The sequence below is a fragment of the Talpa occidentalis genome, unplaced genomic scaffold (genome assembly GCF_014898055.3).
Source record: "Talpa occidentalis isolate TD23 unplaced genomic scaffold, MPIMG_talOcc4v2.1 talOcc4.16, whole genome shotgun sequence".
Lineage (NCBI taxonomy): Eukaryota > Metazoa > Chordata > Mammalia > Eulipotyphla > Talpidae > Talpa > Talpa occidentalis.
The window spans coordinates 46,568,950-46,596,421 of NW_023601653.1; the positions used below are offsets into that span (position 1 = coordinate 46,568,950).

At 38.6% G+C, this 27,472-nt stretch overlaps 1 protein-coding gene across 5 annotated transcripts in view; it reads right to left on the reverse strand.

The window, feature by feature from the left end:
- CNTN1 (contactin 1) overlaps nt 1-27,472 on the reverse strand; it is a 397,546-nt gene that overhangs the window by 72,362 nt on the left and 297,712 nt on the right. For all 5 annotated transcript variants that reach the window (XM_037514140.2, XM_054696300.1, XM_054696297.1 and 2 more), the window contains 2 exons: nt 21,471-21,629; nt 10,199-10,348 (listed from right to left, as the gene is read on the reverse strand). In XM_037514140.2, the coding sequence (XP_037370037.1) occupies nt 10,199-10,348; nt 21,471-21,629 (309 nt within the window). The remainder of the gene's footprint in view (nt 1-10,198; nt 10,349-21,470; nt 21,630-27,472) is intronic.

Sequence of the window (27,472 nt, forward strand, 5' to 3'; positions counted from 1 at the left end):
CTTATGATCCTATTTATTTGAGTTTTCTTTTTTTTTTTCTTTGTGCATCTGGCTGGCTAGAGGTTTGTCTATTTTGTTTATTTTTTCCCCAGAGAACCAGTTATTCATTTCACTGATCTTTTCTATTGTTTTTTAGATTTCTCTTTCATTTATTTCTGCTTGAATTTTTATTATTTCTTTTCTTCTACTCGTTTTGGGGTCTTGTTGTTTTCTAGTTCTTTGAGATTTGAGATTAAGTTGTTTTTGTTTTATTTGTTTTGAGATTAGGATTCTTTTTTGTTTCTTGGTGTGTGTGTGTGTGTATATATATATATATTCTGGAAAGCTGTGTGCTCTTTGTTATTTGTCTCAATGTTTTTCTTAATGTGTTCTTTAATTTCTTAAATTATCATGATTTCAATCTTCATGTATTTGCTGATGTTTGCTTGTGTCCCAGTACATGGTCTACCCTGGAGAATGATCCATGTGCACTTGAGAAGAATGTGTATTCAGTGTTGTATGGGTGCAGTGCCCTATAGATGTCTGTTAAACCCATGTGTTCTAAGTATTTTTTAGGACTACTGTGTCTTTGTTTATTTTTTTGTCTCATTGATTTGTATATTGGTGAAAGTAGGGTGTTATAGTCTCCTACCACATATGTATTTTCTCTAATGTCTGTTTTTGGTTTAGAAAGTAATTGTCTGGATGCAAGGATCAACATGGCAGCAGGGAAACACTGCGAGTAAGTCCTCCCACACACACAAAAAAAAGTTATAGGGAGGAAAAACGTCAGGTCCCTGCAAGAACTGGGACACGGAAGATAAACAGGTGACTCTGTCAAACTGCCCAAAGAGGAAAGTTGCCATAAAAGAGGACGAGAAGAGAGGAAAGCACAGAACCCTGCGACACTCCCCCACCCACAAAGCCAGCACACTCTGACCAACAGAAACGAGGGAAATAAAACAACAACAACGAGAACAAACTGCAGATCAAGCAGACAGCGAGTGGAAAGGAAATACTGCAGGCACTGCACCCCATGAACATGAACTGTGGAGAACCGTGTGGGAATTGCCATGAAGGTGAGCAAATGGCTTCAGGTGCCATTAGAGGAAGATAAGGACTCCACGGAGAGACCTACAAATAGCCCATGGCCAGCCAGTAAGTTTGTGCAGAAAAGGGCACGTGCTCTTGAAAAGCATACACAAATGGCGGCTGCCCAGATCCCCGCACCCGCGACATAGGTTCCTGGGGAGATGCGTAGGAACCATCACTGCAATGAATAACCCTCACTGAGTAATCAAAAACCAGGCACCTGGGCACAGGAGCGGGGTGCAAAAGGCGCATTTTCTGTGGACACTGCACTGGGCTTCTGCCCATATCTCGGATCTGAGGGCTTTGGAACTGAGAACCAGGGCCTGGGATCCCCACATCAGCAGGGCACAGGGCGGACACAGTTCCCCCAATCTGTTGAGACATTCCACTCCACCCCCACTCTATTCCCCAGAGACCCACGGGTGGGGGAGGGGGAAAGCACAGCTCTGGAATGATACTAGGAAAGATCTCTGGTGCCACCTAGTGACCAGAACAAAATCAACAACTTCCTGATAGTTGGAACCCAAAACCACCCTCAGGCTCTGAGAGGGTGGGCCATGCAAACTGGGATAAGAAGGAAAACAAGAGTTGGAACAAGACCCCATTCTGGAACTGAGAGCTAGGCACAGAATTTGGGTCATGGGACATGGTAGAACAGTAGGCACTGCACAGGGTGACAGCCAGTGTTTTGGATCTGATAGCCCTGGATGGAACTGAGACCTAGAGTGCAGAATTCAGAGCATGGGATCCACACAGCTGGGGCATAGCACCAGGTGAACATGGGGCAGACACAGCACCCACCCAGCTTGAACAAGAGCCCCTGTTAAGGTTCTCCCCCTCCCCCTCCGTTTCTCAGAGAACCACTGGGAAAAAGCACAGGTCAGCAAGTACAGGTCTCTGTACTTGACCAGAACAAAATGACCCTGAAATGACCTTGCTGGAACTGAGTAAATATAGAGGGAGGGAACTGTAAGGGACAGTGCCTAGCAACAAAGCATCAACATCCTGGTGGAGTTTTAGCATAACAGTGCTGGACTTGGTCTGGTAATCAGTTTCCAATACCACTGAAGGAGCTCACCAAAAAGATGCCCGCCAACACCAGTGGCACACTGTCCCAATGCATAGACTTATAAAGCAAACAGCAGGGAGAAAGAAAAATATAAATCACCAAGCAGGAGGACACACCACAAAAAGAAAAACAGTCACCAGAGCTTAACAATGACATGGAAGAACTTCTCAGCCTGTCAAATAGAGAATTAATGATCATCATGATTAAAAAGCAGAAAGAAAATGAAAAGGAAAAAAATGATTTGAAATAAACAATCACTGAACTGAAGAATGAAATTGAGACCTCAAGAAAGGAAAGAAAAGAAATGCAGGAGATAAAAAGATTACTAGAGGAGATAAAGAACTCTGGGAAAAGCAATGAAAACAGAATCGATGAAATTGGAAGAATGTATCAGTACTCTCGAAGATACAGAAATAAAAAAAGCCACAAGAGAAAAGGAGAGAGAAGTGCAAAGGAAGAAGTATGAAGACATTCTTCGACAATTCTCAGACTCCATGAAGAAAGGAAATGTAAGAGTTATAAGCATTCCAGAAGGTGAGGAGAGAGACAAAGGAACTGAGAAATTATTCAAGGAGATAACTGAAGAAAACTTCCCAAGCATGAAAAAGGAGACAAATATAGACATAGAAGACTCAAGAACACCCAATTACCACAATGAAAAGGAAAATACTGCAAGACACATAATAGTAAAGCTTGCAAGAGTCCAAGACAAGGAAAAAATAATGAAACTGGTAAGGGGGAAGAAACAGGTAACTTACAAGGGAAAACCAATCAGGTTAACTTCAGACTTTTCCAAAGAAACACTGTGGACAAGAAGAGAATGCAGTAACATATTCAACAAACTTCAACACAGCAAATTCCAACCAAGAATACTTTACCCTACAAAGCTCTCCTTTCTCTATGAAGAAAAAATATGGACCTTCTCAGACAAACAGAAACTCCAGAAATTCATTACAACTAAACCCCCACTCCAAATAATTCTACAAGAAGTCCTAAAGCCAAAACCAACAGAGGAATGAACAAAATAAAGTGAGGACTAAACAGAATAAAGTGAGGACTAAAATCACAAAGAAAAAAAAAAAAAACAACATGGCAAATACAGATGCCAACATATCAGTATTAACTCTAAATGAAAATGGATTAAATTCATCAATAAAAAGACAGAGAGTAGCATGCTGGATTAAAAAACAAAATCCAACCTTCTGCTGTTTCCAGGAAACACATTTAAGCACAAAAGATAAACATAGACTGAAAGTAAAAGGTTGGAAAACAATCCTACAGGCAAATGGACCAAAAAAGAAGGCAGGGACAGCTATACTTATATCAGATGAAACAGACTTCAAATTAAAAAAGGTAAAAAGAGACAAAGATGGACACTACATTATGATCAAGGGGACAATACACTGAGAAGAAATAACACTCATCAACATATACTCACCAAATGAAGGCGCACCAAAATATATTAGACAATTATTATCAGCTGTGAAAACAGACATTAAAGAAAATACATATATAGTGGGAGACTACAACACCCCACTCTCACCAATGGACACATCAATGAGACAAAAATTAAACAAGGACACTAGAGCCCTAAATAAAGACATAGAACTCATGGACTTAACAGACATCCATAGGACACTGCACCCAAAAAAATCCAAGTACATATTTTTCTCAAGCGCGCACAGGTCATTGTCCAGAATTGATCACATGCTGGGCCACAAGACAAACATTAACAGATACATGAAGATCAAAATCATTCCAACTATCTTCTCAAGGAAAAGATACACACCTTGGATTATATCAAACTGAAAAGCTTCTGTACAGCAAGAGACATTAACCAAAACAGAGAGACACCCCACTGATTGGGAAAAAAATCTTTGCACACCATTCAACTATAAGGGACTGATCACAAAGATTTACAAAGAACTCACAGGACTCAACAAAAACAAAATAAATATTCTAGTCAAGAAATGGGCAGAAGAACTTAAAAGACATTTCTCCAAAGAGGAAATGCAAATGGCCAAAGGGCATATGAAAAAATGTTCAACATCCCTTATCATCAGGGAAATGCAAATCAAAACCACAATGAGATACCACCTTACACCAGTAAGAATGACACATATCAAAAACACAGCAACAACAAATGCTGGCTAGGATGTGGTGAAAAGGGAACTCTCCTACATTGCTGGTGGGAGTGCAAACTGGTCCAACCACTATGGAAAGCTGTCTGGAGGTTTCTCAGTCTTCTAAAAATGGAGCTACCATATGACCCAGCAATTCTACTCCCAGCAATTCCACTCCTTTGTCTACCCAACGGACACAAAAACATCAATTCATAAGACCACCTGTACCCCTATGTTTATTGTAGCACTATTTACAATAGGTAAAACCTGGAAACGCAAATGCCCAAAAATAGAGGACTGGATCAAGAAGATGTGGTATATATACAAATGGAATATTATTCAGCAATCAAAAAAAATAAAATCATGCCATTCACAGCAACATGGATGGAGCTAGAGGAATCATGTTTGGTGAAATAAGCCAGAAGGAAAAAGAAAAATATCGGATGGTTTCACTTATAGCAGGAATATAGGGGAACCAAGTAAGACAACAGTGTAAAAAAATAATAACAGTACAAAACACAGCAAAGCAAAAACAGACAATTATAAATCAAAGACATACTGCAGGGGAGGAGGCAGGAGAGGGATCAGAGGGAGGGAGGGAGGGAGAGAGCACAGGGGACTGAGGTGATGGTGCACGGGTGCATTGGTGAAGGAAACTCTATATAGGGGACTACATCTGAGGGGGTGGGGGGAAGCAAATATTGTTTAAAAATTAACAATGGGGCCTCCCCAGTGGCGCAGCAGTTGAGCGCTGGGTTGAAAAGATGCCCACAGCCTCTGCGGCGCCAGTTTGATCCCCAGATGCTCCCCGGCTACCGGCAGAGGGTCCCACATGGCGCGCAGACCTCTCATGCTGCCAGCTGCTCCCCTCAGCAGTGTACTTCGTCAGTCTGCCTGCTCTGCTCTTCCCTCTGGCTCTGGTGAAGTCTCTCACCCTCCCGCACTTCTGACTGTGCCCAGTGCTTGTATAAATAAATAAATAAATAAATAAATAAATAAATAAATAGATAGATAGATAGATAGATAGATAAATAAATCTTTAAAAAAATGAATGATGTAAAAAAATAAAAAATAATAAAAAATAAAAATAATGAAAAATAATAAAGTCTTTTAAAAAAGAAAGTAATTGTCTAATGTATTTTGGCACTACTTTATTGGATGCATAGATATTAATGTTGTATAACTTCCTGATGTACTGTCCCCTTGATCATTATGTAGTGACTGTAAACATCTCCTTTCACCTTTTTTTAGTTTGAAGTCTATTTTATCTGATATAAGTATGGCTGTCCTTGCCTTCTTTGGGGGTCATTTTCTTGTAGAATTTTTTTCCAGCCTTTTCATTTTAATCTATGTTTATCTTTGGCTCTTAAATGTGTTTCCTGGAGACAGCAGAAGGTTGAGTTTTGTTTTCTATTTTTTTTTAAGATTTATTTATTTATTTATACAAGCACTGGGTACAGTCAGAAGCACGGGAGGGTAAGAGAATTCACTAGAGCCAGAGCGAGGAACAGAACAGGCAGACTGATGAAATACACTGCTGAGGGGAGCAGCGGGCACAGCTGGAGCGGGGAGTTGGTAGTAGCAGATTTCTAAAGATTTTGTTTGTCTGAAAAGTTTCTTATTTTTCCCTCATATAGGAAGGAGAGTTCTGTAGGCTAAAGTATTCTTGGCTAGAAGTTTTAATCTTGGAGTTTTTTGAATATGTTGCTCCATTCTTTTCTTGCCTGTAATGTTTCTTCAGAGAAGCCTGATGTCAGCCTAATCACTTTTCTCTTATAATTTATATGTTTCTTCCCCCTCATCAACTTCATTATTTTTTCTTTGTCTTTGACTTTTGGAAGCTTCGCTATTATATGTCATGCTGTAGTTCTCTTTTTCTTGTGGTAATTATACCTTCCTGTATGTCTATTTTCATTTCCTTCTTGTTTGGAAAGTTCTATTATTTCCTTGAATGGGTTCTTGGCTCTTTTGTCTCTCTCTTCACATTCTGGGGGACTCTTACATTTTCCTTCTTTATGGAGTTGGGTTTATCTCTGTTTCTTCATTTTTTCCCCTTTGTCCATCTCTTTTCTCTTCTTTTTTGGTTCTTTTTATATCTGTATTGTCTAGAGTACGAATTCTTTCTTCCATTTCATCAATTGTTTTTGTTGCTTTCTTGCAGAATTCTTTAGCTCCTCCTTGACTTTTTAACATCCTGCATTTCCTTTATTTTCTTTATTAAAGACTCATTTTCATTCTTCAGTTCAATGACTATATTTCTCATATCATTCTTTTCCATTTCTTCTTCAGTAAAATTTTTATTATAGTGATTCTGAATTCTTCTTCTGTCAGGACGAGAAATTCTTCCATATCAGTGTTGTTGAATTCTGGGGGCTGATTTTATTTTTGCGGTATGTTTTTCCTCAGAGGGCTTGCTTGCATATTTGTATTTTTATTTGTTCCTGTTGTTTGCTTTCAGGTTTGTTCTATGCACAGGGCCGCTTCACCACTGGTGCTGGCATAGTGTTTCTACTGGGACATCAGGGACTGCTGGCCTGGCTTTTATCTGTTTTGATTGCTGAATAGTATTCCATTGTGTATATAGACCACATCTTCTTGTTTCAGTCATCTATTTTTGGGCATTAGGGTTGGTTCCAGGTTTTACCTATTATAAATACTACTGCAATAAACATGGCGGTACAGGTATTCTTTTGAATCATTGTTTGATGTAATCCCAGCTATTTACTTTTTCCTTCACTTTCTTTGCTTTGGGTGATTAGTCTTTAAAGATGTTTCTGAGATGTATGTCTTGTAGTGTTTTCCTTATATTTTCTTCCATATATTTTATGGTTTCAGGTCTTTTGTCCAGATCTTTTATCCATTTTGAGTTGATTTTTGTGCATGGTGAGAGGTTATGGTCTAATGAAACTAATACAATTTAACTAATATGTTAATTAGCTGTCAATAAAAAAAGTTTATATGCTAATTACTGTGGAAACTATGTTAAATCTAACAGACTCTGTTTTGTTTCTAACTGCCATGTTGCAATCTCTGGATGAATTATCAGGCAGCCTGACTCAGCAATCAGTTGACATCTGCTTGAAAAAAGTGACCCTACACTGCAGTCTTCTGTCTGAAGGTGTCAGCCAATCATACACAGAAAAATGAACTTAAAAACCAACCCAAAATGTCCAATATAGCCTAAGCTCAGAGCACTTGAGCTTGATCCTTTAATGCTACTTGCCTGCTTGATCCTTTAATGCTACCCCTGTAGTCAAGGCGAACACACCTTGGGACCATCTCCTGATTGTGGACCTGGATCATGATCTCTATATCCCCCAAAATACTTTTTCATATTATACCCTGCTTAATTCTCAGTCAGTAATACCACTTTCATTTAAATAGTCTCTAGTGGAAAAAATATGCTGTCATTTTTGTTTTCCTCTTCCCCTATATTAATTATGTAAAAGTATTCTTAAAACTTTTATTTTTTTTTCTGTGTTTTATCTTTGTTGGATTTGGTTTTATAAAAAACACATGGACTATACTATTATCAAATCTGGAGCTGTGTGACAATGCAGCACAGGGGCACACCGGCACCAACTTTGCCAGGATGGTTCACAAAAATCACCTGAGTTGTGAAGCCAGCTGTTTCCGTGGGTGGGTCAGTTTTGCGGTCACCAGTCACATCGCCACGAGGAACATCTTTGTTGACAGGCACATTCTCTCTCTACTTTTTTTTAAAGATTATTTTATTTATGCACATAAGAACTGGGGTGTAGGCCTGAGGTGTGGGGGGGAGTGTGAGAGGATTCACCAGAGACAGAGTGGGGAGCAAAACAGGCAGATCTACTGAAATCCACTGCTGAGGGAGCAGCTGGCAAGAGACAGGAGAAATCTGTTGTGCCATGTGGGTCAGCTCCCTGGCCAGTGATCTAACTCATGCCACAGTCACTGGCGGTAGCTTGATAGCGCTGAGACTCTGACCCCTGCACCACCAGGGAGGCCTGACAGGCAGATTCTTTACATTGAAGCCTATACTGTCCCCAGGAAGAGCTTTACTCAAAGCTTCATGGTGCATTTCAACAGACTTGACTTCATTTTTAGCACTGACTGGAGCCAAGTTTTGCTCACAGGGACAATTCCAACACCACCAAATTTTGTAGATGTCCTGAAGGGGCAGATGCAGGGCTTGTCAGTTGGATGAGTTGGCAACAAGGTATAATCAAGAAGCAGGTTCCACTGGCACTGCCATCTTTATGAGTGACTCTCCATCCCTTGGACAAGGCATATTAGCACTGGGCTCCAGCACGCTGTCACCATTCCAACCAGAAATTGGCACAAACACTACTATGTCAGGTTTGTAGCCACTTTTTTGAGTGTCACTAACTTTTTTTTTAAAATATTTTATTTATTTATTTATACAAGCACTGGGCACAGTCAGAAGCGCGGGAGGGTGAGAGAATTCACCAGAGCCAGAGCGGGGAGCAGAGCAGGCAGAAGGACTGAGGTACACTGCTGAGGGGTGCAGCGGGCGGCAGGAGAGGTCTGCGCACCATGCAGGACCCTCCTCCGGTGGCCGGGGAGCAGCCGGGGATTGAACCGGTGCCGCAGAGGCCGCGGGCAACTTCGCAACCCAGAGCTCAACCACTGTGCCAGTGGGGAAGCCCATGTTACTAACTTTTTCAATGATTTCCTTATATACATTTTGTTAGCACCAACGAATAGGTTTGTTGTTGTTGTTGTTTTTTAAAGATGTATTTATTTACTTATACAAGAACCAGGGTACAGGCCAGATGTGCAGGAGGGTGAGAGGATTCACCAGATACAGAACGGGGAACAGAACAAGCAGACTGACGAAATACACTGCTGAGGGGAGCAGTGGGCGAGACAGGAGAGGTCTGCCACACCATGTAGGACCCTCGCTGGCCAGCCGGGATCGAACCGGCAATGCAGAGGCTGCGGACAGCTTCATGGCACTCAACTGCCTGTGCCACAAGGGGAGGCCCAACACCAACAAATAGTTTTTTAACACCCAGTGTGTAAGCCAGAAGGGTTTGCTCACAGGTCCGCCCTTTCTTGGAGACACTGGATTCAAACTCACCAACCCCAACAGCAATACCGGGACAGCACAGCCAGCCTCAGATGTGCCTGTAGTCATGCTTTTGATAAATTCTGTGTGTTAGGGTATCAATGATGTCGAAGTTCCACAGGGACATATTGAAGATGATACCTTGCTTACATTCAGCTTGCAGTTTATCCAAGACTCAGGCATACCTCTCAGCGGCTCCTTCTCAGACTTGTTGATGGTTCTTTGTTCAACCCCACCACATCTGGAGACCAGATGGCCAGCAGTGGTGGACTTGGCCAAACTGATATATCCATCAAAGGCATGTTATATGAGTTTTTTTCCTTCCCATTTTTGGCTTAGTTTAGCTGTGTTGTTGTTGTTTTTTTTTTTTTAAATGTACCTTGTTGTTTTTGTGTTGGTTTTTGGTTTTTTTTTTTGTTTTTTTTTTTTTGCGCAAAGAAGAACTGGAGTGCAGGGGATGAGAGGATTCATCAGAGACAGAGTGGGGAGCAGAACAGGCAGATCTACTGAAATACACTGCTGAGTGAAACAGCAGATGAGGCAGAAGAGGTCTGCTGTGCCCTATGAAGGTCAGCTCCATGGCTGGAGATGGAACTCAGGCTGTGGGGGTGATAATGCTGGGAATTATCCCCTAGGCCACCAGGGGTTCCTAGCTGTGGTTTTCACGATGCCTGTGTTCTGGCAGCTAACCCATAGGGAAAAAGCCTGATTCATGTTTTGATTTTTAGCCATCTGGAATGGAATACATATATACACATACCTTTTTCAGAAGAATAACTTGCCTCAGAGCATTATTTATATCCAAATACATTTAACAGTATATTGAATTTGCACTGTACATTTTTGAAGAAGCTTTTTACATACCGGCTCCATCTGTTTTAATTGTGTTTGAAGGTATACTGGGTTCTCCTATACCCAGTGTATTAGTTGCTACCACACGAAACTGGTACTCCATCCATGGGATTAGGTCCACTGCTCTTGCCGCCTCCATATTTCCTTCAATAATTGGGGGATCTATATAAAATAAACATTAAATAGAAAATATTAATTGGCTAACATCATTTGCATAACTTCTCATTTTTTAGTATTACTATCTTGGAGAAAATAGCACCTGTTCCATTGATTTGATATTAAATACTAAGAATGACAGATGTTAAATTCATGGCTTAAGAGAAGAGACCATTATAAATATACATATGAATCATATCTTAGGTAAGTTTGGGGTGTGAGGCCTGAGATTCTGCACTCTTAGCAAGCTCCCATATCATGTATATGCTGCTGGACTATGAAATACAACTTGAATAGCAAGATTTCTTGGAGTAAGGGATACAACAGAGGCAGTTAAAAATTTTAAGGACTACCACTCACATAACCTGTGGTTAGGGAATTATCTGATACTACAGTAGCTATATGTTTATAGCGTACCTATATATTACTCAAGTTACTGTTTTTTAGTTGGTTTTGTAGATGTATACCAAATTGAGTCAATTATAATAAAGGTTATATTTTATGCTACTAGACACAAATGGGAAGATTATAAATTATGGGTAGAATATGATCTGAGATTGCTTATTTAGTTGAGATCGGATAAAACATACAACCAAAGTAGGAATATTTTACACTCTTTTTAAATAATTAACCTACATATACATGTATGTGTATATGCCCTTATACCACTTTGGGTGTAAAGGAGGAAATTTTTCTATAGGTTTGTCTATGACTCATCATAGTATCATTTAGGAATTTTTATCTGGCAATGCAGATCTTGAATGTATAGAGTTTTTGGTGTTTTTTTTTTTTTAAAGATTTATTTATTTATTTATGCAAGCACTGGGTACAGTCAGAAGCGCGGGAGGGCGAGAGAACCCAGAGTCAGAGTGGAGAGCAGAGCAAGCAGACCGAAGCAGCACACTGCTAAGGGGAGCGGCGGGTGGCAGGAGAGGTCTGCGCACCATGTGGGATCCTCACCCAGTGGCCAGGGATCGAACAGGCGCTGCAGAGGCCGCGGGCAGCCTCATAACCCAGCGCTCAACCGCTGCGTCACCCGGGAGACCCATGTATAGGGTTTTTTTAATAGATTTATTTATTTTTATACAAGAATTGGGGTACAGGCCAGAGGCACAGGAGGGTGAGAGGATTCGGCGGAGACAGAGGGGGGAGCAGAATAAGCAGACAGACTGAAAGCACTGCTGAGGGGAGCAGCAGGCAAGACAGGTCTGCCGCACCATGTGGCTATCTCCCTGGCCAGCCGGGGCTCGAACCCGCTCTGCAGAGGCTGTGGATAGCTCCACAGTGCTGTGCTCAATCCTCTGTGCCACTGGGGGGCCCTGAATATATAGATTTTTAAGATGCTGTACCCATCTCCACAATAAATGCCAAGGATCCAAGTATACACTTTTCTACTTTTGGACAAATACTCACATGGCTCAGACTGACCTTGCCTCACTTTGCCAGGATTTTATATGTCCTGGACGCTAATTTTGCCCTCCATTCTCTCTCTCTCTCTCTCTCTTTTTGTTATGGATTTATACATACTTGACATATAATTTTGACTTTTTGATTAAAAGTTTGATTTTGCCTTCCCCTCTGTTTTGACTTTGCTTCTTTATTTCATCTCTCTCCTTCCCTCTTTTCTGTGCTCGTCCCTCCTCTCCTCTCCTGTTTCACACCGAATTAGAGATTGTCTTAGTTAACAAACATTGGATTTCCTTTGGGTGGTCTTAAGAGGAAAGTGTTGTTTTGGCTTGTGAAAGGTTCTTCATGGAAGAATAGAGCAGGTTGTTATGACAGCTGGTAGAGTGGCTCCTCTCCCCTTCAGAAGCTCCTCTGTGTTTTCTGATAAAAGGACAAGCTTTGAGGGGTAAGTGGTGTATTCTAAAATGATAGACCCATATACAAAGCACTGGACCTTGGGAATGTCATCATATTTAGAAAAAAAAAAAGGATCTTTTAAGACCCTTTTAAGTTTTAGACTGCAATGAAGTTACGGATGTTGGGATAACATCATCCTGGGGTATCTGGTCAGGCCCTAAATCCAACAACAATGTTAATATAAGAGAAACACAGACAAAAGACACATACAGGAGAGGAGGAGGGGATATGACCATGGAGGCAGAAACTGAAGCTATGTCATCATGAGCCAAGGAACATCTTGAACCACCAGAAACTGGGAGAGAGCTGATGGAGAGACATAGACTTGCCAACACCTCCAGTTTGGACTTTTGACCTCCACAGCTATGTAAGAGTAAATTTCTGTTGTTTGAAGACACTCACTTTGTGGCAATATATTATGGAAGCTCTAGGTGACAAACATAGAGGCTTTCAGGCAAAAGTTGATGGGAGTTATTTATGAGTGTGTGACTTCATGAGTTTGGAGGGCCCAAGGGAAAAGGTGTAGTAGAAGGATCAGGGGAGCAGCTCAATCTCTTCCATGCATCTTCTGCTGCAAAACCTCTGCACCATTTAAATGCCTGAAGAAGGGAAATGTCAGAAGCATTCCATAGATGCCTCTTGGCAAGGACATGATGTTCTCATGAAGGTCAAAACTGCATCAGGGATTTTCCGAACAGCTGGGATGCCAAGAGGTACGGGCTGGTGCAGACTGGATTAGGAAGAACCAGCTGGGTGTGCAGTGCAGACTGCAACTGATTTTCAGCATATAAATATGAGCATATAATATAAAAATACTCCAAAACAAAAGGAAAGTCACAAGCATGGTCAAGTAAAAAATCCTACTTGACAACAGAAAACTTGTGGAGTAATGGTGAGAAATAAAGACGGAGAAATCCATTTAGTGGTAGGTGATAAGATTCCAGGAGAGAAGTCGTGTCTTTGGTTTTAATGACTGAGATGAATAAAGGAAGAAAAATAAGCAAAAAGCCCTGGATTTACTACTAAGAAAAGACAAACCTTACTGGGAAATCTTTGCTCCAATGATGCAAGAATTAAGATTAAGAATTATGGATTAAGAATAATATTCTCCAGGCCTCCCTGGTGGCGCAGCGGTTGAGCGCTGGGTTGCGAAGCTGCCCGCAGCCTCTGCAGCGCCGGTTCTATCCCCGGCTGCTCCCCGGCCACAGGAGGAGGGTCCCGCATGGCGCGCAGCCCTCTCCTGCCACCCGCTGCTCCCCTTCTGCGGTCCTTCTGCCTGCTCTGCTCCCCGCTCTGGCTCTGGTGAATTCTTTCACCCTCCCGCGCTTCTGACTGTACCCAGTGCATGTATAAACAAACAAACAAACAAATAAATAAATAATAAAACATGCCTCTAAAAAAAAAAAAAGAATAATATTCTCCATACAAAACAAGTGTGGTGGGAAGTATATGGAGACTATTATCCTTAACCCATAAATATCAATCCCTTCCTTAATAATCAGAAGGTACATTCTAGAATTAGCATTTATTTCTTGTTCCCCCTTTTGAGAAAACTGTTTGCATTCACTGTATGGGAACTATAACCAAGATGAAAATGCATACATTGTGCAAAAATGAAAAATGATATAAAATATATAAAATAAAAAAATTAAAAGAATAATATTCTCTAGTAGGATTGCTAATGGTATGAAAACACTACTCTTCTAAGAACAAAACCAATTATAATCATTCTTGTTGAAGATACATTAACATTAGTACTCATGAGAAAATAAATATCTAAAGAAGTATGTTTTCATATATATTTATAACACCCCTCAACAAAAACATACAGGCAAGGAATAGCCAACAATGACTAATATCTCTTACTTTAGAAAAATGTATTTGGAATTAAAAGTGGCTCTGGGCTGTTTTCCTTTTTCTAGACCAGAGCATAATATTCGACCCAAACCATATTGTGAGAACAAGACTTAGAGATTCACCTTCTCTTTTTTCCCCCCACAGTTTCAATCTGGGCCAAGGGAACAAATATCATCACTATACCTGGAACCCAAAGACTCGCTACAACCACACCAGGCCCACACTCAAAATATTTCTTCTGTTTCTCCAGGGATATATATATATATGATTCTTATTCATGATTGGAAACTCCTCAGGACCTGGTATACCTAGTATGCCAGGTTTGAAGTTTTGCAAATATAAGTGAAAGTTCAGGTACATAAATAAAATTGAGAATCACCTCCACCCTGGGCCCTTCAGGAGAAGGACAAGAATAAAACGGGGGATTCTGTAACTGTAAAAATAAAATGGGAAAAATAAAATGGATTCAATAAATCCATTTTATTTGCACAAAGCTGCACTTTTTCTGTACATTGCTTTTATTTTTTAAGAGGAGTTCTCCCTTCTCCATTTCCTGTCAGGCAATAAAATTTATGGTCTATTAAAACAAAACGGGTTTCTGAAATTTCAGCTTCTAGTCACCAGGCAAATGGACCCTCATCTTCAGGGGATTCAGTAACATAAGTAGGTGATGCATATATGTAATACCATTACTCAGAGTAGACAATGTCTTAATGCAAGAAGCACAAACTTGAGTACAGTCATTGCTTTATTATCTGCACGCCTTAAGTGGGCAGCTTCTTGGAAAACAGAAGGAGCGTAGAATAAAATACCCAGTGTTCCCTGCCTGTAGCCCTGCCTTGTCTCTCTTCCATGCTCTTAAGCCCTCTCTCCTCTCTGTGAAATAACACGAGCTGATCTTTTCTGATTTCTCTCCTCCATTGCTGTTTTGCCTCTGCTACACATTTTTGTTTTATTCTCAGTGCCAGATGTTTCTATATAAATAGATTTATATCTCATACAATCTTCTTTTACCCCTTTCAGCCCTGGTAAGAATCATTGAATCCATTTTATTTTTCCCAAACCACCTATGCAAACAGGTTGGAAGCAAAGGTGGACTCCCTGAATAAGCCAGTTTTTCTCTGGAAGCAAATTTATGACCTTAGCTAAGTAGTTCCTTGCAACCCACTTGTTAAGCTGGAGTCAGAAAGGAGGGTCATTGCATGACTAAAGGAAATAATGGGAATTGGGACTGGTTCACAAGTTCCTGACTTTGAACTGGGTGGGTTTTGAGTCAGGCTACTTTTTACAGAAAATCTCAGTATTGAAAATTGTATTTTAACTTGTACAAGGACAGCCAAAGACTCTCTTAAAAACAAACAAAAAACCCCCACTAAAATTGTGCACCCTGATAGGCATTTAAATCTTGGTTTTACTTATACATGTAAATTTTAAGTAAAAGGGTATAAAGCAACAAACTCCTTACTTTAGTACTCAGGTCAAGAGATCCTTCAAGAAGGTTTTATTTTAGCAATTGACCATAGATATATTTGCAAATACCTTGGCTCTATAAGGCTCAGAGGAAAATGATTCTGCTTATTCTTTGGAGAAAAAACAGAAGCAAACCTCATGTGTCTCCTAAGCCAATAATTTAGTGTTTTAATTGCCTAGCAACCACACTTTTAGAGCTCTGCCTTCATATCACACTGCCTAGTTGTTTCAACAACTTCAGAAATAGTCACAATGACTCAGGATTAAAAACAGATTGGGTAAAGAATACTCCAGGCAATGTAATCTCACCTGTTCTAGATTCTTGGATGCTGCCTCAATGAGTCCTGGTGATTCCTATGCTTTAAATACAATCAGTACCTTTAAGATCCTCCATTTCAATCTCAAATCCAAGCATTCGAAACTTCCCAGAAAGAACTACTCTCTTAGAGGTTCTATCTGAAAACAACAGATCTGTGTTTGGGGATGAAAATGGGTCTTTAAAGGCTTCTCACTGTTCTCACACCACCACTCAGCGTTATGTTAGAGGCTCTAAAACCAACCCACAGATTGTGTGGCAGGCCTCAGGAAGGAGCCAGAGGCGGGGCAAGGTTTTTTGCAGCTAAAGGAAAACAATTATATTCTGGCATCCATGAAGATGTGATTCATTAATCCTCTAAGGAAAATTTGAATACCGTCTCTTAAAAAAACAGATATTCAGACTTGAAATAAGAAAGAAAGTTAATCCACAGAAAGGCAAAAAAAGAAGAGTATATTCTAAAGAGCATATAATGTACAATAAGCCGAGGTTATTTTTCTTTTTTAATCTAACAATTTTTAAAAAAGATAATACTAAACCCTGAATAAAGTGGTGGTACAAGACAGACACTTGTATGTGGTAGTGGAAATAAAAACCGGTTGTACTTTTATATTGAGCAATTTTGTAGGATAGCTCATGGGCTGAAGCCTATTTATATTCAATAATTTAACTTAAAAATGTCTATTCTAGGGAAACTAAAATCCAGGGAAACATTTATGTGCTAAGATGCTACTGCAAAATATCTGTAATAATCATTCAGTCATCCACATATCTGAATGATTAAATATTTAAAAAAATATTTTCCTTCTTAAAGACCTTATGCCAGGCTCTTTAAACTGCTCCTTATATCATGGTTGTCAGGCCATTTTAGATTTGGACCAATATCTCCTTTACACACATACCACCACCACCATCACCACCAATATTTTATATTTTTTCTTTAAATATAGCAGCATAAAATCAAACACAACATACTAAATTCCCGGTGGCACAGCGGGTTGGGTGCAGTGCTGTGAAACTGTTTGCAGCCTCTGCAGTGTGGGTTGATTCCCGGCCAGCCAGGGAGATACCCACATGACGCTGCAGGCCTCTCCTGCCTTGCCCGCTGCTCCCCTCAGCAGTGTCTCCATCTGTCTGTCTGTTCTGCTCCCCGCTCTGTCTCTGGTGAATCCTCTCACCCTCACACGTCTCTGGCCTGTACCCCAGTTTTTATATAAATAAAAATAATTTTTTTTAAAAATTTAAAAAAGAAAACTATACATTTCAGAGAATCTAGGAAATAGCATCAATTTCTGTTATCCCTCTTCTAAGAAGTCCAAGAGAAATAACATTTACAGTAGCTCATTTTAAATATATCTAGTCTAGTCTTCCATTATTCTAAATTTAATCTTCGGGTTGCAGAAAGTTGATATATTTGAAAAAATTTTATTGAACACTTTAAACAATTGCCTTCTAAGGGGCGAGGTGGGGAACTGAGTCCCTTTACTGTGGGTTTTAGAAATTATCAGCTGTTTGGAGCTGAAACAGAGGAGGTGGAAAAACTCCTTCCTGATGCTGAAGGTAGAAGAACAAGCTGGAGTCTGATGCTATTGTGAGGATGCTCATATGCTCACATGGATATGAGGGAAGGATCTAGTCCTACACTTAAATCATTTGAAGCCAGTCTCTAACAGCAAAGCTGAATCTAATAGCAAAGCTCAGATCATCTCAACTACAGAATAGATTTACTCAACCCCTGAATGAGTGGCAAGCATTTTCCTGGGTATAAATATTATTTCCAGTGTGTCCCTGGTGGCCTAGGGGTTAAGTCTCTACCGTGCTATCACCACTGATAGTTTGATCCCCAGCCAGGGAGCTGACACACATGGCTCAGCAGACCTCTCCTGTCTCAGCCATTGCTCCCCACAGCAGTGGATTTCAGTAGATCTTCCTGTTCTGCTCCCCACTCTGTCTCTGGTGAATCCTCTCACCCCTTGCACCTCTGGCCTACACCCCAGTTGTTCTATGCATAAACAAACAAACAAACAAACAAACAAATAAACAAATAAATAAATAAATCTTTAAAATGAGTAAGTAAATATTATTTCCATCAGCCTCTACTATTGTTTGAAACACAATGTGGGGAAATTAATAAAATATCATCAAGCACATGAAAAAACAAAGACATGTGACCTGTTGTCAAGAAAGAAAAAAAAAAACAGACAGACTTAAAGATGGCTCAGTTGGAAAAGGATCAGACAGGAACGTAAGAACAACTGCTAGAAATACAGAGGTGTTTATTAAGAGGGAAAGGTACACAGCTTGTATAAACAAAAAGAAAATTTTCATGGGTGACCATGTGAGTAATATTAAAAGGAGCCAAATACCACACACAAAAATATCCTACAAATAAAAAAACAATTAGAGATAAAAATCATTTGAATGGAATGTTCATCGATGAATGTTGAGATTATAGGAAACTGCTTCCTACCCATCCACATATATATATATATATATATATACGTGCATGTATATTTTATTACATGTTAATTGTGCAGTTGGCCTATGGCACATATAGATAGAATAAATGTGATTATAACTTAAAGAGGCAGATAGAAGCAAAGTTGTGGTAGAGTAAGAAAGACATCAAATGGTAGTTCAACTCCATAGGAACAAATGAGGAGCTACACACACACACACATTTAGATATATATAGTGTATACACACACACACACACACACACACTTAAATGGTTCCTCTAGGGCCAACCAGATAAATTATAATTATCACAATAGACTTGATCATTTTAGTGACTTCATTATACATAAATGAGATCTCACTAAATTAATTAAAATGTTGTACTACAAAATAATGAAAAAGAAAGCAATAAAGAGGGAATACAAGGTGAAAAAAGCAAGTGAAACAATTAGAAAGCAACATTACAATGGCAAGTATAAATCTAACTATATCAGCAATAACAATGAACACTACTGGATTAAACAATCTAATCACAAGGGAGGAGAGTCAAGGCCTCCCTGGTCGCCTAGGGGTTAAAGTTCAGCATTATCACCAGTATGGCCTGAGTTCGATCCCAGGAGCTGACCCACATAGCGCAGCAGAACTCTCCTGTCTTGCCTGCTGCTTCCCTTAGCAGTGGATTTCAGTAGATTGGACTGTTCTGCTTCCTACTCTGTCTCTGGGGGATCCCACACTTCTGGCCCACACCCTAGTACTTCTAAACAAATAAAAAAGCAACAAGGCAGAGATTGTCATACAGGATAAAAAACAAGTCCAACTAGAGACTTACAGTAGAAAACATACCTGAAATTAAAAAATACAAATAAGTTGTGACAGTTGAAAAAGACATAGTATGCAAATAAAAAGCATGAGAAAGTGGTGTTGCTACTACACTAAAATCAGGAGCAGCCTGTTTAAAATACAGCCCTTGCCTCTTGCCTCCTCACCCTTCTGTTTCTCTTTAGCTCCAAGTCACCAAACTGACTCTACAAGCTGATGATTTGTTTACTCTGTCTCTCCTACTGGCATGTGGGCTCCTGGAGGAAGCGTCTTTTTTCTGTGTTTTGTCTGCTGTGGGTCAGAGTGTATTCAGCACTTAGGACAGATTCCAACATACACTTGGAGCTCAATTAATGTGTGTTTGATGAATGAGAACTGTGGGCCCTGATCTAGGAGCTAGGGATGGAACTGTGAAAAAAAACATAATCTTCAATGACATGAATCTTACTCTTTAGTGGATTTTTTATGTGTGCGAAGCATATTTAGTTGAACTGTATGGTTTGCATACATAATTAGTGGAAGTGGTTGCATTATTATTACTCTTTCAAAGACAAACCAAGTTTAATCATTTAAAAAATGTGTTTCATTGTCTTCCAGTACCTATAATCAGAATCAGTTTGAGTAGCTACCTAATATTATCCAGTCTCATTATCGCTATGCATTTTCATTATCTTCTGAGAAGTGAAAAGTATCCATTCTTCATTTATCAGATTTTCATTTATCCATCTATCAAACATCTAAATAATTATTATTATTTTATTTTTATTGAGGTAGCAATAAGTTACAGCATTATATATGATTTAGAGGTTCAGGATCACCCCCTTCAGGTATTACCACACCACATCCACCACTGAAACACCCATAGTCCTCCTCCAAATAATTTTTAAACCTATTTTTCAAACGGTCTGATTAGGTACCATATATGTAACTCTTATAATGTAAAAAAAAAGTCACTTATCTATAATCCATTAAATTTTATATATTTGCGTGGAGAATCATACTGAAATATCCTAAATCCTCATAATACTGAAAAATATATTTGGTTCATTTCCCCAACAGCAAGAAATGCTCAAAGAAAAGTAAATCTAAATTAAAACCTCTTAGTGAACAACTCATAAAAATTCTGTTGCACAAGGATAAAGCCAAAATGAGGGAAGATTTGAGATTTGTGGGAATTTTGTTCTTCCAATTTTAAAAGGTAGAAACATTTTATTCATTGCCATTGTCTTTTTATACCCCTCTCTGGTGATAATTGAGCACATATTTTCTATGTATTTTCATTATGTATACTAAAAGAAAATTTGACTACAACTTTATTTTTTAAATACTGTAAAATGGCAAGCACAAATAGATTATTTCATGGAAAGAATCCTCTATCTTCTTTGATATGAAAGAGAAAAAAATTGACATGTTATATTTCAGTCATGAAAAACCCCAATGGTAATAGGAAAGTCATCTTAATACCTTTATTTGATCAATTTTTAGAAAATTGTAATACAAGAAAGGAAAAAAAAGTTGGGGACAGGAGGGAAAAAAAGAAAAAATGAAATGAAAAACTTATTTTAAAAAATTGTTTTGAGGAAATTCAAACCAGGTAAGATCATCCTCTGAAAGTAAAGGATATAGTAGTAATATTTAGGTGCTTCAATTAACACTTATGATCAATAAATATTAAAATTTAATAGTACCAATATAATTAGAAAAAAATGGTTCATGAATAGATGCCATTTAAAAAAAAAAAAAAAACACAACTTCTGGCCTCCCTGGTGGCCTAGGGGTGAAGTCTTAGTGCTATCACTACTATGACCTGAGTTCGATTCCAGGCCAGAGACCTGACCCACGTATGGCGCAGCAGACCTCTCCTGTCTCACCTGCTGTTCCCCTCAGCAGTGGATTTAAGCAGATCTGCCTTTTCTGCTCCTCACTCTGTCTCTGGTGAATCCTCTCAACCCCCAAATCTCTGGCCTACACCCCAGTTCCTTTATGCAAAAACAAACGAACAAAAAATAAGTAAATAAAAAGACTTCTCTGATTTTTTTCCCTAATAAATCTTGGAATGATATGTTGCTCAATACAGAAACCCAGGTGTTCTCTCTTTCCTTTCCCATTACAGATTTAGATATGCTGATTTTTCCCCTATAGTCTTTAAATATTAAAGTTTCTTCTGGCTTTCTTCATCACCAATACATTGGGATTATAAGAAAATTGTCTTCAGAAAAAAATATTTCAGAGTAGATGATGACATTCTAAAGACTTACACATTTTTATTGAGAAAGAAAGGAATTCATTTACACATACAGACACACACACACACACACCCCTCCCCCCCAGACAAACAAAACGTACCTGTTTTTGCATCCTTCCAGTCATCCGAAAGAATAGTCTTGGTCTGGATAGTGTATTTGGATATGGGACTGTGATTGTCTGAACCATGGCTCCATGTAAGAGCCGCTGAAGTGGCTCTGATGTCTTCTATCCTCAGACCACCTGGAGGGCCGGGGGGGCCTGAAATGAAAAATGTGGGTAATGCATCAACGATTCCCAATTATAAAACGAGCACATATTAGAATATAAAAATGTTTTCCTTGCACTTAATTTAAAGACTATTTAGGGCCTCCCTGGTGACATAGGGGTTAAGTCTCAGCACTATCACCGCTGTGGCCTAAGTTTGATCCCTGGCCAGGAAGCTGACGCACATGGTGCAGCAAACCTCTCCTGTCTTGCCCGCTGCTGCCCTTGGCAGCGGATTTCAGTGGATCTGCCTGTTCTGCGCTGCACTCTGTCTTTGGTGAGTCCTCTCAATGCCTGCATCTCTGGCCTACACCCCAGTTCTTCTACACACAAACAAAATAATAAAGAACATTTAGATATATGTGTTGCCTATTCCTTTTAATTCTAAACTCTAAAAAGTGACAATAATAGTATGTATGGTTTTTACCAAATGATTTCACAAAATCTTTGAAGGGGATAATATTATTTTTTAAAAATTACATTATTAATCTAAATAGACCAAACCCATGCAAGCAATATAGAAAGATTAAAAAATTAAAATGGCCTCATTATTCAGGATACTTCAAGCCACAAAATGGTGATATATCATCTTTGTCTCATAAAATACAATTGCCATCACTGGACATATTGACACATGCTGGCTGAAGACAGGACTCAGGGCTGGCAACACAGTTCAGCCCAAATGGAGAAGAGTGAGTCAAATGTCTCATTGTTCTGCCCCAAAATAGAACACATACACAAACCAAAATGTCATAAGTAATTTATTTTCATTGGAACAGAAATTTCTGGGGATATCTGTATCTATCATTTTGGGCAATACATTTCATGTTTTAGTAATAGGAATAAATAGTATTAAAATATATTTTCTATTTATGTAAAATCCAGAAAACAATTGTCAGCTCACAGGTATATATGTGATGTTCTCAAAACCTTAACTTATGTATTGAAGGGTTTTAGGGCAGAAGAATGACTACTGGAAAACAGGAAATGATGTTTAAAATAAATATTTCAGATGACTTATTACAATATCAATTATTAAATTCTGCTCTACACTAAGAGCACAGTGCTGAGTGGTAGGAATGAAAAATAAGTAACATGTAACTTTTGGATTTTAAAGAATTCTTTGGCTTGAAAAAGGTCAAATGGAGACATGGATAAATAACTATAATTGAAAGTAATAAGTAGCCTGATAATGGCATACAGGGTATTTATACTTGGCATTACAACTACTTTAAAAAAAAATCTAAAGTGATGGAGTGGTTTCCAGCACTACAACTTGAAAGAAGGTTCTAGAACAGACATTTCTGATAGCACCATCATTTTTTTAACATGATAAAGGATACCATCCCCAACATCATCAGGAATAGGGATATAATAATCGCCAACTTTGTAAAGTAGTACCTTCATTTTTTCATATTGAAATAATATGCAATAAGGCATTTTTTCCTTTTAGTTGAAGAATATTTATCTTCAGTTGAATACTCTCCTATTTTTCAGATAAGATGCTTAGCCTACATGGCTTTTATCCCCCTCCATATGGGTTTCGATCTGCAAAGTTATGGACAACACCCCAAAACTTTCTCCAGTTTCCTTGTGATTGGTCCCAAGAGGGACACAGTGTGTCTAGATACACATGAATGCACTACTACTAGTATTAAATAACACAGGACACATCCTATTGATGGTAGTAACTTTATTATTTGGAAGTATAACAAATAAAAAAGGTAAATAAACTTTTATAAATGCATAACCTGTTAACACTGTACTTATACTTTTTGACATTGATTATAAGTAACAAAAATACAGTATCCAAAATAAGTGAAAATACACATAAATATAGAACACATTCAATATTCAGAAATAATTTTGTATTTTCCATATGTGAAAACCACGTTGAAATACAGTACACATTCTTGATAAATAAGAAGCTCATTGCTTTGCATACAGCATCATCCCCAGTAAATTATCGAGTGGAATACTTCAGAATATTAAAATTGAAAGAGTTAAAAATAAAAGAGATAATTTTTAAAAGGAAGAGAAAGTCTTACACTCAGGTGCTTGTTCTGAGCACTAGAGCAAGTTGTTTAGAAAACATTAAAGAGGGGTCACAACAAAAGTGCCAGAGGTTAGTCCTTCACCACTAAATATAAATTACTTCCCTGCTGTTATTTTTTAAAATTCTTGAAGTGGCAAATTAATATTTTAAAAGGTCAAAATAAAAGTTGCATATTATTTAGCATATTTGTTGGGCCATCTTATAATCAAATTTTACTCTATTATCCATTCGTTTGAAGAGCAGCAACATTATTGAGCAAAACACAATGATTATATATTCCATTTTGTCTTATATTCTTGGCCCATGTGGATTTTTAATAAATATTCGTTGAACACATAATAAGATGAACTTTAAATTCTGTGCCTTTATTTTTGGGAAGTCTCAAATTTACTAAGATTTCATTTTCTTCTCATATGTAAAATAGAAGTAATGAAAGTTGATGTATTGGATTGTTGTTAGGATGGAAATAACATCTTTAAATAATGGAGAGTTTGGACTGATCCAGAGAAAGCCCTCAGTAAACTTTAGCTATTAATATTATTATCCTGTGCCTCCCTGGTGGCGCAGGGGTTAAAGAAAATGCTATCAAGCTATCACCAGCCACTGCAGCACGAGTTCAATCCCCAGAGGGCCGAGAAGTAACCCACATGGCGCAGCAGACCTCTCCTGTGTCACCAGCTGCTTCCCTCAGCAGTAGATTTCAGTAGATCTGCCTGTTCTGTTCCCTACTTTCTCTGGTGAATCTTCTCACCCCCCACACGTCTGACTCACACCCCAGTTGTTGTATGCATAAATAAATCTTTAAAAAAATGATATTATTATTATCCTCACTCCTCTAAGAAGTTGCAGGGCCTCTGAGCTACCTGGTGGGGTGATTGATTATTAAATACATGTTTACAGCTAACTAACATTTGTTTACCAGACTGATCATGTACCACTTGTTTTTACTTAAAAGTGCTTTCTGATAAATTTGATTGGTGTGAACAAAGTTTGGGAATGGGAAAACCCTCTAGTGCATACTAAGTGCATCAGAAGATGGCAAAAATAAATGAGAGATCCTGTAAAGAAAACTTGGATACGCCTGTGTGTTCATCCCAAGACTGGGTTTGATGCATTGTCTCCAGAAGAACGGTCTTCAAAGCAGTGCAGCTGACATCGCTTGTTCAGTTTTTCTTTTCAGAATGGAGAGAACAGTGTTTTGATAGAAAATAAAATAATGCAGCTACCTCTCCCTCAGCAAGGGGAAGATAGTTAGGAACTGGCCACTCTTTAAATTCTTTTGTCAGTAAAAAAAAGAAAGAAAGAAAGGGCATCTCTGGTGGCCTAAGGGGTTAAGTCTCAAAGTGATCACCTCTAAGGCCTGAGTTCTATCCTGGCCAGGGAGCTGACCCACATGGCGCAGCCGACCTCTCCTGTTTTGCTGCTGCTCCCCTCACCAGTGTATTTCAGTCAAACTGCATGTTCTGCTCCCCACTCTGTCTCTGGTGACTCATTTCACCTCCCTGCACCTCTAGCCTACACCCCAGCTCTCTCTCTTGCTCTCTCTCGCTCTCTTTCTCTCTTCCCCTATCTCCTCTCTCTCCTCCCCCCATCTCTTTTTCTCTCCATCTCCCTCTCTCTCATCTCCCATCACTGCTGCAAGCATTCTCAAGAAATGCTTATGTAAAGATTTTTAAGCCTGGGAAAAATGTAAGCAAATGAACTGTTACTGCTGTTACTGCAGCTTATTTCACTATAACATCACTGATATCTCTTAGGTGGTCTTTAGACAGATAGCTGATGATTAGCAAAATCCACTATTTATGCCAAGTTTAAATTACAATGAAACAGAGATTGGTCAGATGGCAAGGACCTCTGGAATTTGACCTGCATTTTAAATGCCTAGATACAGTAGTTCACAAATTATTTGTCTTGCATTGTTTTCTTTCTGTTCTTTTTAGAGCATTCAAAGTCTGTGATGGGAGAATAAAAAGGAATTGGAATATTTCTCTGACAAGCTCTGGCAAAGGCTTTTCATCAGTTCTTCCCACTACCATTAAATACTTGAGAGTTGGAAAGAAGAAAAAGAAAAAGAGATACAGGGGAGGAGACACGGGTGGGGTAATGGAACATTTTTTAGCATGCTTTTCTAAAGTTGTTATGAATGCAGTTTTATCTTCCCCCCTTGTATTTCATTTTCAAATGCATTTTATTAAGCTCCTATAGCATAGCCACAAGGCAGCGCTATTTTAGTTCTTCAAAATGCTGATTCTTCAGAATGCTGTCATGTCTTTAAGAGTAGACATTAGGCTTATCCAGCTGACTAAATACCCCTTTTGTAAAGTTAATGGTGCCAGTGTTAATTCTTTGCATCTTCTTTTCATAATGTTTTGCCTTTTTTGAGTCATCTTGGTGTATTTCTTCAGGGAGAGGATGCTACCGTGGGCTGTCCTTCTGATTCTATTTGCACTCCCCTTGCTCTTGCGATTCTTGCTTTTCACCTGTTTTATTCTTTATCTCTAGCTTTAAATAGTCCCCTCAGAGGTTATTGATTGAGAATGCTCCATAAATCCTCACCCATGGCCAGACCAGTCCCCAGCTAGCTGTAGTTCAATGCAAAACCACATCCATGTCCACTTTCCCTAACTTTCTACTCCAGGCATCAACATTTTTACTATTTAATCATTGACTACAGACAAATCATGAAAACATTTCCAAATGTTTTGTATACGTAGAGTATATATATTTTAATGTAGAGTATATATATTTTAGCTCTCCAAGCTAATACTTGGACATTTTACAAAAGGATGCCAAAGTCTAGAAGGGTTATTGCCAGAATTACAGAATTGATGTGCAGGGTTAAGGGCAAGAGACGGGGTTTCCTGTTACAGCCCACCCAAAAGAAATGAACAAAAGTCCATCTGAAAGTCAGATCATATACAATCCACATGTCTGTCTGCAAAAGATCTACTGTTTCTTTGGGACTCCACTGGTAAATTTGTGCTGTTAGTTTTTATTTGTGTTTTTACAGCAAATTACAAACTCATAGCAGCATACAAATTGCATCCTATCAATATAAAATAAAAAAGGAAATCTGAGTTGTATATCTTCATAAAATAATATATTTTAGTGTGTTCTTTTTAACCAATAACTCTATGATACAATCATTGCTATTTCACCTATGTTACAGAAGATGCATCTGAACCCAACTTATTTGCGATGAGATCAACTTTTCAGTAACTATATTAAAAATCCCGTAAAAATAGCATTGTCCAAAACAACTCTGGAGCTATTTACTGCTGAGAAAAATATGAATAATTGGGATACAAGTTGGAAACAATGACAAAAATGGTGATACACTGATCCTAGCTTTATAAATCTTTGATGTGCTCAGAGATGTGAAGGTAACATAACCTATTTATATTCAATATATTACCACTCTTTCTTGATCACTATAAAAGTATGTGTTAATAATTCTTGAATTTTATTTATGTTTTTAGGGGAAAAATCTATGTATGAACAAACTACAGATATGATATCCATTCAATTTTCACTTACATGTAATTAAAAAGATAAATGAGCAAAAATATAATTATTAATTCTGTCATTTCTTCTTTAGGAATATAATAACATTTAATGAAGAAGCATTTAGACATTTTAGCAAAAGTAGGGGGGGGAAATTTGAGATTCTTATCGCGTAATTTAAATGTACTTTTTCCCTCTTAAACACTGACTGGTTTTCTCAACAACTATAGATGAAACTGGACTTAAAAATCTACTATTCCTGGGCCTCCCTCGTGGC